Raw genomic sequence first — 13093 nt, 5'->3', positions numbered from 1 at the left:
TCCTCTTGATAATAAACATAACATCTATATCGACCATCTTAACCTCAATAGCCTCTCTGCGCTCGGTCAAGTCAATAATCTCCGTTAGACATTGCAACATTCTTTGTGTTCTATAAAGATTTTAGTCGATAGTTGCAGAAAAGGTCAAGTAATTCGTTGCCGTCGACGCTGCAAGTCTTCAAGCCAAGCACTAGCCCTTGCCTGGATTTCTGCCAGGGCAACACTATACTTTTCGCTCACTGCTCTGCTGCTCTCATCTCGATCTTTCGTAAGCTGCTTGATGTTAGCCTCTACACGCCTTAGCTGAAAAGAGAAATATAGATAAAAAGACCTTGTAGAGTGATAGAAAGATAAAAAGCACCTTGAAAAGAAAGTTAAATAGTACGTGAAATTGTTTAGATGGACGACAGGTTTGTGCGTGTATTTGCCGATTTTCATCTCGGTTCATCATATTGGGGGTTCTTTTTTCGAGTTTTATTGCCAAATCCATGAACATTACTGAGAGCTTCGTTCATGTGTGGCTCCCATTCATCTGAAAGCTTGTACTTCCATGGATATTGTCAGTTGTCATGCAACTTTCTTGCGCACGTATTTTTCGAAGAATCTAGCAGCGTGTCCTCTACAGTACCCCCCGTTCCAATAGGAATAGAAGGATACTCCTTCTCTCTCTTGTGGGTATCGGCAATCTCGTGCCAAAGGCCTAGAATATGATCAACTTCGTGTGCCAAGATGTTAGCTGGGACGTCTTCCATGGGAACAGAGTTGGGCTCAGTTTGCGCGGACGTGTTAGGTGTGGGACTCCATTGTCTAGTTGTCACGTTAGTTTGTCAATTCATAGTGCATATTGAAAAGAATGACTGCATCACAGTCTTGATAGGGCATGCAAAAAAAGAATGGTTATGAAGAGAAGGCATAGTGAAAAGGAAAATACACAAAGAGACAGGGAGACATAAATCCAAATTTGCTGGTAGAAACCTGCTGAGAAATCCTTGCAGAGCTCTATGTTGCCTGCTTTGGTACCGCCATATGCGGTAAACAATGCGTTCCTGGTTATCAGGTTGGACTTGTTCATGAAGACTGACGATCTTATCTTCTTCCAATTCCACATGGATTTCTACACGGATACTCCAACGCCAGAGGGTAATAATCGCCGCAACGCAATTGTCTTCTCGGACAATTGCCCATACCTTCCGCAAGGAACGGGGGTGAATATCTTATGGAAAAAAGTAGAGACTACCACTCACTCATGAAGTAGGAGTCCCCGGTACTGCGATAGGAGCCTTAAACCCCCTCCGGGACGTTGTTGACAGCGACGGCGATATAGAGAAGTAAGACTTATCCATGATCAAAGAGCTTATGACATTCATCACCTCGGCACTTGGATAGGGGTTGAACAAAGCTTGACATGAGTAGTGACCGGTTACTGCTAAGAGATCAGCATTTCTGTATTCCCAGAAGGGCTGATAATCTTTCTTACAAGATTTTTCTTTCAGAAGTCACCTGGGACCCTGATGGGGCTAATATTGAAGGTGCCGTTTTCAGGCTCGGGCCTAGACTAATCGAAACTCTTACCATGCGCCATACTCCTTTTGGTCTCTGCCTATTACTTAGCCCACTTGCTGGTTCACAGAGCCAGATTGCTGAAATCGTGCATTCAGAGACGCCTGCTTGAGAGCCTGAAAGGCTTGATGCTGATACCACCACACAAGAGGGTCCTTCGCTTGCGCGTGAAATTCGGCAAGCTCCCGGGCGCTAAGCCTCGATCGCAAATGCATTCGAGTGCTGACTCTCTGCCGTTCTGTAGATCGATTCATCAACTTGGTTGCAAGTTCGTTTACCTTGGTCCTATCATCGGGCCCCAGCCTTGCCATTTCAATTGAGCTTGAGAATGTCGGCCTATTAGGAGTAGAAGCACCCTCAATGCCCACAACCTGTTGATTGGGTTTTGCCATAAGGGAGTTATGACTATTATAAAGCTGATCCTTAGTGATCGACATCAGTGGCTCTCCCCTCTGCCCCGATTCTTCACTTCGTAGTAGCTGGTGTTGGAGAAAATGAATATGGGCTTGCTGTATATCAATCCTCCGAGATAAAGCGAGGCTATCTGCCTCAGAAAGACCGTAGACAAGAGACAGCCTTTCTGCCAGATTCTCCATGTCGGACAAATCCCCGGGACTCAATCTCAGTGCTGTTTCCAGAACTAGTCGGTCTACCGTAGACGGACCAATTTTGAAGTCAATATCTACCAACTGAATCTGTTTATATCGGCCGATATCGTCCTCTGGATATTGAGGCTTTGGTGGCCTAGGTCCTTGAAACCGAGTTGGGGGATCTTTTGTTGAAACCTCTACTCGGTTTGCCTGAATGCTGGGTGAATCACTACTGATCTGGATGTCTTGAGTCTCTTCGATTCGCCTGAAATCTAATGAGCATCGACGACTGTGGTACCGTTTGCATTAGTATTCAATCTATCGAGAATTTGTTGGCTCAAAGGTAATATAAAAAGGTGATGCTCTCAAAAGCCCCCCATGCCATACCATTGAACTTGATCGGATTGAAGGCCGAGATTCATAAAGCCACAGGATGGGCATTTTGTGGAGCTATGGTTTTGCCTTCGGAATATCATTCGCATATTAAGAATTTGATTTGGCTATTTAGCTAGGTCAGCAGTTTGCGACTATTCGAGAGCATGAGTAGGTGACCTTGATGACAGTTTGCCAATCTTTGGACAGATCAAGGCGATGTCCATTGTGCTGATACTCGAGAGTCCATTCGCCCCGCTCTATCTTGTTGGTTCCCAAATCCTTAAATCTATGTTTGAGGATCTCGACAAAAAGCTAAGAGGGATATAAGTATACAGCAGTGGCAGATATATAAGAAAGTGAGAAGCACAATACCTCTTTCGAGTCAACTGTTTCCAGGTGAAAGGGTAAATAGCAACCCCTGGAGTCGATAACAACCACTAGGCTAAGTGGTAATTGCTGGCAGAGCTATTGCTGAAACAAGAAAGATCTTGATCGTTGTAGCTGATGTGTTTTCCATTGTGAACCTGTTGCAAGCCATGGGGCAAGGGCTGTTTCGGGCTCTATATACTGCCAGTCAGTACGCGTTGTCAACTGCAGATATAAGAGTTCGTTTTACCAGCTGAGTATGAATCATTAGACTTCTGGAACGGCTCCATCACAGCCACTGGTATTCCTTCAATCAGTAATTCTTTGGCGTAAGCTGCCGCGGTCGCTGCTGCGTACTCTTGCCATTGCTTATTCTTGTGAGAATCTGAGTAGTCGCAGATTCCTCGGATTACCAAGCATGGCAAAACATCGACTAGGCCAGCTGCTTCCATTTCGAAGCATATGGCATTTAGCTCCTGGGCTATTTCATCTCGTGAGATGGCGTCTTTCATCACCTGGTTGCCAGAGGCAACATTGCCGTGGTGAATGACTGGGTGATTGTCCGCTCGAGGAACTCGGTAGACTAACATGGACGTATCACAGCCATCGCAAGTAGCCATTTCTGGGCTGTGATGGTAGGTAGCGAGAAAGAGCCTGTCTTGTGATGAGCTCGGATAAGTATATTTGGTCATTTTCGGATGCTTCATTATCATTTGTTGAAGGAAACCTGGTACTCTGCTCGTCTTAGACTCGTGAATTGCCTTCAGTTTGTTCACAGCGGCCAAGAGGTTAGAAGGAGGGCTTTTTGGTGTTCCGGTTCGATGGACTCGAGAGCCTTGGATGACTTTACCAAGGTCGTGCTGGACCACATTGTAACCGACGACGATGTCACCGAGGCGCACATCGACACTGTCAAGCACTCCGCCGCCGATTCCCACCATCAAGCCGAATCGAATAGAGGGAAAAGTGCGGATCAAGTTGTTGGCCACGACTGCTGCGGAGTTTGTGCCATAGTGGTTTGCTGGGAGGCACGCCAATACAATATTGTGCCGGCCAATATTGCCCAATATGTAAGAGTCGGAATCCTTCGCATTCGAAGGCAAGCTTGGATGAATTCCGTCAAGCATCGCGTTCGCAGCGGCCATTTCGATAGAGAGGGCGCAAATCCAGGCGATTGTGTAGCTCTCATTTTGTAGTTTAACGGTGCTTTCTTCGATCCTTGGTCGTTTGAAAGCTTGTACCAATGGAACTTCATCATTATCGTTAAGCCGAGTCCTCTTGCGTGATCTGGAGCTGTCGGTGTCCATTTCTCTGATGAATATTTGGACCTTGGGTGATGGTTGGTAGCAGTTCAAAGGATTTAGAAGACGAACCTGAGGCGATAAAGAAAAGTACAAGGAACTACCGATTGTGTGTCAGGCAAGGCCGGCCCATCAACGTTGACAGCTGAATCACCTGCACAGCCACATCCACGTCAGGCACTGATATTGATTTAGGCGCCAGGCTGTCTGTCGCACGAGTGCAGGAGAATACGTTTTTTCCCGAGGATTTGCAAAGCGAGCTACATGCAGAATTGCCTTGATATCCCAGATGTGACGAAATGATATCTATCGAGGTAGTTTGGATGCGGTTTCCAGGTGAGAAGTCCCCAAGCTCTAGGTGTATGTCGACAAGCAGTCAAAATCGGCGATTAATCAATGCGACATCGTCCATCCAATAGCAGTGAAGGGATTGCTGGGGCCCTGATATCGGTAGATTGTAAGTTAACTGTTCACAACTGGCAATCCAAGCCATCCAAAAGATTATAGAGGGGTACATACATGTAGTTGGCTTGCTGTTCACTGTACTGAGCGTGAACACTCTCTTTTGAGTGTCCATTCACTTGACAATTACAATGGCTCGTGTAAACGCTTTGACGATCAGCTGGCGGGGGTCTGTGTATGGCACATACCCTGCAGCCTTGTTGCTGCGGCTATCGAATTCGGAGCTCGTAACACCATCACATGCGGAGGAATTCGACTGCAAATCAAATTAGTAGCCAAAGAAGGGAAAATTATCTGAACCTTACCGAGATAGCAACACTTTGCCGGCTGCGAGACAACTTGCGGTTGTTCTAAATCGAGGTTTTGAGATAGACTATGGTCAACGACAAGCCACTTTCAATACAGTAAATCAAAAGAAAATGTACAATGACGTGTTTCTTTCAGTGTGACAATGACTTGGAATTCAAATAAGGCCCATACAAACTAAACCTATCTCAATTCGTGCTTGGCTGGTTTCGGAGAGGCTGGCGGTTCGTTTCTGCATTTCACCATGTATCACTTGTCGACACAATAACGGCCGATGCTATCCGCCAGCTGCACTAAGGCGAGTAGTGGTAAATCAAGCACACAAAGAGCTGCCAATAGATGATACCAGGGCCACGGAATCTCTCAGATTGATTTCATGGGGATGAAGGAAACCTACTATTAGCCGTAAAGCATCTCAAAATGTCGATATGGGCTCCAGATCAAACACCAAACACCTACACCACCTTTTCCTGCACAACGCCAGAACTGTTCTCTACTATACCTGCCCATCTACGGAGAGCATACCATCAGGTATCATTGATGTCATACAATCACTGCACAGGAGAAGGCCAAACTGGCCACTGATACTTCAATCTTTCCCTACAACCTGCCCCAGCACAAGAAATCGCATGCCAAGGATCCGCAGCAGACACACACTCGGCAAAACCAATCCACTTTCCCTCCAGAAGCAATTATTTCACCGCTCCTGACTCTGCAAAACTTGCTCAGTTGTATCAATACGCGAAGAGCGGGTGAATGAGCGAGCAACAAATAAGAATACGGGGAGGAGGCTGCACGGATGCCTGGGGCAACCTCCCCATCAGCCAGTGAATGACGAGTTCGTCTGATGTCAAGGCGCACTTTCCAAGCAAACGAGTCTCCAGAAGGTAGGTCAGTTAGCGAAGAGGACGCGCGGCCTGTTTCCCTCCCTCCTCTCCCCCTCGAGGGTATACCTTGACTTTCTCATCTTCTCTGGAACTTTTCTTCTCTCATCATCATCATCTTCTCTCTTCAAGCAGTTTTCTGTGGCCTCTGGCGAGGGTCTCGTCCTCTCCGAAGCTTTTCTTCTCCTGTATTCTCCTTATCCTTCTCTTAAGCAGCTTTCTCTCTTCAAGCAGCTTTCTCTCTTCAAGCAGCTTTCTCTGGTCTCTGGTGAGGTTCTCGTCTTCTCTAGCCGCTTTCTTCTTTTATCGTCTTTTCTCTCTATAAGCAGTTTCTCCTAACCTCTGGCCAGGTCCTCGTCTTCTCTGAAACTTTTCTCCACTCATCGTCTCCTCTCAACTTCTTCTCTCCCTCCAAGCAGCTCGCTCCCTCCAAGCATCTCGCCATCTCCAAGCAGCTTTCTCTCGTCTCTGGTGAGGTTCTTGTATTCCCTGGAACTTTTCTTCTCTGACCATCATTTTCTCTCTCCAAGCAGTTTTCCCTGGCCTCTGGCGAGCTTGGCAAAGCGATAGAAGACTTGAATCCATCGCAGCCCATGGAAGCTGCCGGACGATGCTGGGTGGCAGAGACGGTAGGTCTTTCCCCTTTCCCTTCTCGTCTCTATCAGAACCAGTCGTGGAGCCCATACTGACAACTGAGCAAGGACGCCTGCTGCACGTCACAATCTGCGGTGAAAACTTGACAGACACTGTCTATTGTGGCCATTTACCCTCACTTTGAGAGCCCACCTCCTGGCCTTTCTCTGTTAGTTGGCCTTCCACGCTGTTGAGATGCTTGTGTTGATTTGGCCATCTGACAACTTGAAATAGGCACCATCTTCCATTTCAGGTCACTTTATAGGCATGCCTTGATCTTACTTTATGAGTCACACGACGGAAGCTTCGACTGATCAAATGTCGGTGACAGTTGTGAACATGACACCATGTCTATCGAGGCACCGACTAGTCAACATCGTTGATTTTGGTCATCTTTGCTCATCGACTTGTCTCACTGTTTGGAGCTTGTCTTCTCCGAACCACTCTCACCCTACACTTGACCATGCATCCAACGCTTGCTAGGGTCGAGGTCTCCTGAGTTGTGGCATCATTTGTCAGTTGCTCACGGGGAGAAACATCCAACGCGAGTTACGCAAGCGTCTGTTGAGGTACTCCAAGCTCGCAAAGCATCGTCACACTCCTTCATCATTGCTGACAAATACCCCCCTCTTTTAGCAGCCGGCCGACAAGTTGCACAGAGACAGGACATCCTTCGATGCCTCATCCTTCGATGCCTCATTATTTATATCTCGGGGGAATCTGTTGCTGGTCGGCCCTAGCCCAAGGACAGAAGCTATCCAGGCGGAGATTTCGATGTCAGAATGCGGCGAAATCCGACCTAACTCAGCAGACGGCGGTCGTTGGTAAGTAGATACACTGTCCTCCTGCTCGAGACAATATTCTCATGTCACGACTGCCATAGATGCGAGATGCCCCAACAAGTCACGGATTTCTCATTCGTCAGCCGTTTGGCCGGGCATGAGGGGATCGATGATGCATCTAGTGTGGTAAGAGATGTATTGGCTCTTTGAACTCAAACCAAACCAACCAACAATCTCAAAAAAAAGATGATTCGCCGTGACATGGACACGAGCATAATCTCCATCCTCGTCTCCATCCTCCCTTGGAAAAGACACTGGCTGCACATCATCTCCTACATATTCTTCAGTTTAAACATCCTGCTCTTCACCATCTTCTGCATCATCTCGCTACTACTACATACGGTCTATCCCAAGACTTGGATGGTCGAGATTTCACATCCCACGCAGTCTTCCTTCCCAGGATGCTTCTCCATGGGGTTTGCTTGCTGTCAAGATCCTCTACATGCTCCCTGACAAACGGGCTGAAGCCCAACGAGAGATAACCTCCCAAATCTCCGACTTTGCCATCCTCTTGTCCTCCATGGCAGCCGACATGGACTAGCTGTACGCAAACATGCCATATCACGGGCACGAGGAGGTTGATGACGCGAGTTTGGCAGGAAGTGTATTGACGCTGAGGCCCCTTGCTGTCAAGGTCCCGAAACTCTTTGCCAGACACATTGAGACGCTCTTTGTTTGCGCGGCGACGCAGGCTACAAAATCATGGAAGAGAGGCTGGCAAAGCGCCTCAAAGCCACGCCGCTCGCTTTGTCTGTTCAGGCTACCTCATTTGTGTCGCCGCTGCCAATATTGCAGCCAGTACCATCGCCTCTTCCAATACTCCTACAACCAGATCCCCCCGGCCAGACCATTACCGACCACCCAATCTTCATCGCTGACCTCATTGACGGCACATCCAACTTCGTCCACGGCTTCCTCGACGTCACCGTCTCCATCACCGTCGCCGTAGGCAGAGTGACCACAGCGGGCGTCGTCTACAACCCTCTTCCGCGACGAGCTTGACAGCCGTCACAGCGCTACATCTCTCTCACTTCGCGTCCTCGCTTCAGCTGCTGCTTGCCACTTATAAGGTGATATCGCGCATAATCCATTTCTTTTTCTGCTTTTGAGGCCACGCGTCACGCGCCAGGTTTTTGTGCCTCTTCGCCCTCCTACGCAGGCTCTCGCAGAGCGTGTTTTTGGTTACCACCACCTTACAACACGATATTCTTCTCGAGCCGACATACTTTGTCCCGACCTTTCTTCTTGTCAGACATCATTATCACTACGACGTCTGACGGTCTCGATGCCGTAGAGGCCGGTCCTTCTGTCGCCGCCCCGGGAGATGAAGGAACTGACACCGAGGAACCTCTGGTCCACCACCAAGGGCCACGGCGCACATCCTACCACACAAGTCAGCACCACCGCCACCACCGACCACATCTCTAATAACAATCATACGAAGCACTTCTCCCCCAACTATCCTTTCAAGGCCTCTTCTACGAATGGATCCCCCTGTACAAGCTCGAAGAATACTATCACCTAGACTTGAAGAAGAATCAACCTCTCAAGATCCACATGCTCCCAAAGGAGTCACCTTCTGTTCATGGGAGCTTTCGCTGCTATACCTGGAACGAGGTCATCAATTTCCCTTGGTTGTTCGTGCACCGTTTGACCCGGCTTATAAAGACCAAAAAAATGAGACCAAGACTTCTTCCATCCCTGTGCTTTCTGCGGCTTGACTTGGATAATTTTTCAGATCCTCTACTGCCATTTTCCGAATTTCAACTTCGCGAAGTCATATACCACGAGTTAGGATATGCCCTGAAGGAACTTCAAGTAAATGGAATACCATTCGACGATGTGGATATCAAGGTTTCTGCTGAGCTCAGTTGTCTGGTGAAGGACGAAGGCCTCTATCTGGATGCATCTACAGCTTTCATCACCCACCCCGGAAGTCCGCAGAGCCTCTCGGAAGATAAGTCCAGGACCAAATGGCAACCAGACAGTGGTAAACAATGATACCAAGGGCCCGCTGCTCCCATTGAAGAGGCTCATTCTGGGCTTCTCCGTCGTCCAGTATGTCATCGAGTCTCTGCTCAACTACCGTATCCTCCAGCTGCATAACTACCCCCGTCATCCTCGCCAAAAAAAAGTCAACCAAGAGACTTTTGACAAGTCACAAGCCTATGGTCGTGCTAAAGCTCAGTTCTCCGGCATCAGCGGCCTCTGGGGCCAGATACTCAACTTCGTCTTTGTCTATTTCGAAGTCATGTCTAAGCTGTGGTCCTGGACCGGCGACCTGCTTCTCAAGTATGCGCCAGCGCCCTTCACCGGCTAAATCTCGCGCTCGATTGTCTTCGTCTGTATTTTTATACTCCTGTCCCAGGCAACTATTCGTCCAAAGCCGCTTTACAGCCAATGGGGAAGGGGCGGCGACCAAGAATCAGAAAACCCACCAAGGGCCTCGGCACAGCCAGAACATCTTCAGGCAGGCATGGGCGGTTGATGACGCACCGAGGTAGCAGGAGGTATAGTGATGCCGAGGCTACCTTGCTGCTGAAATCCCCTACGAGCCGCCGGACACAGATATGAGCTCTGCTCCGGGAATCTCCAGCTGGTGTGGATGGACACGGGGAGGTTGATGACGCACCGAGGCGGCAGGAGGTATAATGATGCCGAGGCCCCTTGCTGCTGAAATCCTCCCGTTCCAGAATAAATCATTTGCCTCCCGACGAGCTTTATGACTTGACCCCGAAGAAAGCTGCTGCGCCAACGCATACAGATACCGAATGGTTTGGACGGGCACAGGGAGGTTGATGACGCACCGAGGCGGCATGAGGTATAATGATGCCGAGGCCCCTTGCTGTTGAAATTCCCCTGCTGTTCGTCTGAACCTTTCGGTATCTGCAGAACAAGACCGGCAATCGTGCACCCCGATAAAAGCAGTTGATTTTTCTGAAACTGCGTCCACTATTCATCGCAGCTCCTCTTTCGTAGGGGCTAATGAACACAACGATATCTGTAACTTTGACGACAGCCCATCAGATAGCAGCCCTGTTCCAGAAACATCCAAGGAGATGCCAACCGTATCGTTGGATCATTTACCTCCAGACGAACTTTACGACTTGACTCCCAAGAAGGCTGTTGCACAAACACACATGGATGCCAAGGGGGTTTAGGCGGGCACGGGGAGATTGATGACGCACCGAGGTGGCAGGAGGTATATTGATGCCGAGGTCCCTTGCTGTTGAAATCCACCTGCTGTTTGTCCAAACCCTTTGGTGTCTGCAATCAGCCGGTGATCAACGACGATACCAATGGCTGTTCAGCCAATATTACCTTACCATTAAAGGGAAAGAAACAGCGACAGAAAGCCAAAAAGCCTAGCTGTTTCGATTCTCTTACCCAAGAATACTCAACCGAAAGCCAAACCCTCATTCGCTTCGACCGTCTTACACAAAAAATACTGAACGACTCCATTTCTATGCGGAACAAACAATCTGCGGCTCCCAGACACAATACCTTTAATGTCAGCAGAGCAAGACGACCAATCGTGTACCCCGATGAAGAGAGACGACTTTTCCGAGACTGCGTCTACCATTTATCGCAGCCCTGTTCCAGAAACATCCGAGGAGATACCAATTTCATTATTGGATTATCTCCTGACGAGCGTTACGACGTCACTCCCAAGAAAGCCACCACACCAACGCAAGCCGCTGCCAAACCAAACGGCAGCTAGCTCGTCGTCGACGATAATATCAAGAGCTTTTCATCAAAAACTATTATCAAAAGGAAGAAATAATCACCAAGCCCGTGATGCTCCAAGGACCTGTTGCTCCCGACGGGTGGGATTCAGGTATGCGTCGATGGGCTAAACGGCCATGCCCTAGAAGTTCTTATAGCGACGTGCCTCAAGCCTCTTTCGCACCCTTCCTCCGCTGCTCATTCCACCACAAGATCCGTCGGCTCCCGCTGCGGTACTCAAGAAGCCTATCAACACCTTATCCGCCTAAATTGCCTCCGGCACCGACAAGGATGTCAAACTCAAGCACACCGCCGGAAAGGTCGCCGAGGCCGCCCAGTCGGGTTCCAAGCTCGTGATCCTGCCCGAGTGCTTCAACTCGCCCTACGGATACGACTACTTTCCCAAATGCGCATAGACACTGCTCCCGTCGCCGCCGACCAATAAACGTGGCCTCCGTTCCCAATCTTGGTGTCATGTTTGTGGCAGGCCTTGATGCGCACATGTTAGAACGTGAGAGGGACTGTGAACAGCAGTATAGAGGCTGACTCACCTCAGCTGGCTGGTGGTGTTGTACTGCTTTGAAAAGTCTATCTCAATGCTGCCAAACTTGTCGGCCTCTTCGTCGAATTGGAGTCAGGAGGCCAATTTCGTCCCAGACCTCGTTGAAACGATCCATTTTACCCTTCATGTCGCGGATGGCATCGTCCCAGAAGCCTTCAGCCTCGGCCTTTTCGAAATCAACAGCACAGGCTCCCTGTAGAGGCGATACATATGAGTAGAAAATTCGTGCGTGTGCCGCAGAGATACATTTGATGAGATGCTCCGGGCCCATGAGCCAGCCGAGAAAACTCAGGTCAACATACAGAAATATTCATCAATACTGTCGGCATGAGTACCGTACCAACACGCCAACCTCTGGCATAAAAGTTCTTGCCGGCAGAGCCAACCGTGATCGTCAGCTTCTCTATTTCAGGAGACAAGTCCATTGAGCCGAGCGCCGCACTCACTGTCGGATTTACCGATGCGACGCCCATTGTTCGACAGCAGACGTTGAAATCCGTGTTGGTTGTCATTGGCAAGCTCTCAGACCGCACTATCAACAGCGACCTTTTGGAGCAGCCGGCAAAGACGGCAAACGATGAACAGCCTGGCATTCGCACAAATACCACCATCTGTCTCGGCAAAATTACCAAAAATCGCAGTATGGAGGTTGTATTTATTATCAAGATGAGCTGCCACAGCTAGGTCAGAGGAAGGATACGCCCCGGCCTTTGGTTCAAAATCCAGAATCAATCCGTAGCTCAACCCGATCGGCCACAGCCGACCAAGTCAACCCTCGAAAATTCAGGCCACAAAGTATGACTGATCGAGGTTCAAGGCCAAATTCAAAATAGACGCGAAAAAAGGCTCGAACAACGAGGTTCCAGCACAACGCAAGCTTCAACCCCCGCAACTAATAGTTCAATGACTCAACGATCGTTCCGTCATGTTATCAAAGGCAGCGATAATCCTTGAAAATGGATTGCGCACGCAACGCAAAAGACCACCCAATGAGACCACGCAACATCAAGAGAGACGACCCTTGCAAAAGCTCCCAAGCAATAGCCGCAACCCGACCTCAACATGAGCAAGATGGCTGAGCGAACAGTCAAATCCACAATCAACAAGACAAAATCCCAGTATATCTTCAAGATACAAAGTCTTCAGAACTGCCTCAGAATAATCACTACAACGTCACCTTCTCCCTTCACCTAGCACACGGCAACTAGGAGCCCAAATACTATCCCAACCTCAAATTTGGCGTCCTCAACGGCACCGGTGTTCAAATGGCTTTATAACCTTCAATGCCGTCTGCCACGAGCACTGCCAAAGCTGGCCAGCCGGCGAAACTTCCAAGGGTTGCATTGATGTGTCGTCTCCAAACTAACAGGCCATCTACGCTGTGGGAGGCAAAGAAAGCTTCAGCGACGACGAAGTGGATCCAAATCTCAAGATGCACAGTCAACACGGCACCTTTACCATTGGCATGAAGAGACGGCAAGGCCGG

General features: G+C 49.0%; 3 protein-coding genes across 3 annotated transcripts; 1 reads left to right on the top strand and 2 right to left on the bottom strand.

Moving 5' to 3' along the window:
- Positions 1-3112: 3112 nt before the first annotated feature.
- Positions 3113-4198, bottom strand: Triagg1_6385 (uncharacterized protein; the record flags this gene model as incomplete). The annotated part of the gene is made up of 1 exon (XM_062901003.1): positions 3113-4198. One exon carries the CDS (start codon positions 4196-4198, stop codon positions 3113-3115), a length of 1086 nt encoding a protein of 361 aa, XP_062754638.1.
- Positions 4199-8021: 3823 nt separating this feature from the next.
- On the top strand, positions 8022-9639 carry Triagg1_6384 (uncharacterized protein; the record flags this gene model as incomplete). Its single annotated transcript, XM_062901002.1, has 4 exons — positions 8022-8264; positions 8614-8815; positions 9058-9255; positions 9308-9639. The coding sequence occupies 4 exons, from the start codon at positions 8022-8024 to the stop codon at positions 9637-9639; spliced, it is 975 nt and encodes a 324-aa protein (XP_062754637.1).
- A 1663-nt stretch (positions 9640-11302) lies between these two features.
- Triagg1_6383 (uncharacterized protein) lies at positions 11303-12080 on the bottom strand (the record flags this gene model as incomplete). The annotated part of the gene is made up of 4 exons (XM_062901001.1): positions 11303-11534; positions 11597-11663; positions 11728-11800; positions 11910-12080. The coding sequence occupies 4 exons, from the start codon at positions 12078-12080 to the stop codon at positions 11303-11305; spliced, it is 543 nt and encodes a 180-aa protein (XP_062754636.1).
- Between the last annotated feature and the right edge of the window lie 1013 nt (positions 12081-13093).

This window comes from Trichoderma aggressivum, assembly GCF_033847375.1.
Source record: "Trichoderma aggressivum f. europaeum strain CBS 100526 chromosome Unknown scaffold_025, whole genome shotgun sequence".
In the NCBI taxonomy this organism is placed as follows: Eukaryota; Fungi; Ascomycota; class Sordariomycetes; order Hypocreales; family Hypocreaceae; genus Trichoderma; species Trichoderma aggressivum.
This window is presented reverse-complemented; position numbering and strand designations above follow the sequence as displayed.